Consider the following 420-nt stretch of genomic DNA (forward strand, 5'->3'; position numbering starts at 1 on the left):
CTGGTGATGTTCTTCTGTTGTAAAATCTTTACAAACCTTTTAAACTTTGTGTCAACAAGATGTGTATTCTCACAAAGCCATCCATACATATGGTCAATACATTGTTCATAAACAAATAACCTATCCAATGTTTTTCGTTTAACATATAAAATATTGCCGAATAGAGTGAGTTTCAGAACTTTAGCATTCTGTATTTTATCACTTTTGATTGACAAGTCGCGAATCCAAAACGGCGAAGTTTCAGCCTGTTGCAGGAGTCGATCGAAGTCTGTGCGTTTGTGCATAATCTCCTTCCAGATTTGATGTGGTAATATCATGTGATTGCCGCGATTGTCACCAAGAATAATTTCCACGCAAGACACAGGTCCTACACTGATTCCAATTTCTAGATATTTATAGAATGTGGATGTTAGGTTATAT

At 36.0% G+C, this 420-nt stretch overlaps 1 protein-coding gene across 1 annotated transcript in view; it reads right to left on the bottom strand.

Moving 5' to 3' along the window:
• The window catches only part of LOC116853520, a 1,298-nt gene extending 884 nt beyond the window's left edge, over positions 1-414 (bottom strand). Inside the window, exon 1 of the mRNA XM_032834649.1 lies at positions 37-414. Coding sequence (XP_032690540.1) covers positions 37-317 — 281 coding nt within the window. The 5' untranslated portion in view covers positions 318-414. The remainder of the gene's footprint in view (positions 1-36) is intronic.
• Between the last annotated feature and the right edge of the window lie 6 nt (positions 415-420).

The sequence above is a fragment of the Odontomachus brunneus genome, unplaced genomic scaffold (genome assembly GCF_010583005.1).
Source record: "Odontomachus brunneus isolate Ranch 3 - 2012 unplaced genomic scaffold, Obru_v1 Obru_scaffold_344, whole genome shotgun sequence".
NCBI lineage: Eukaryota > Metazoa > Arthropoda > Insecta > Hymenoptera > Formicidae > Odontomachus > Odontomachus brunneus.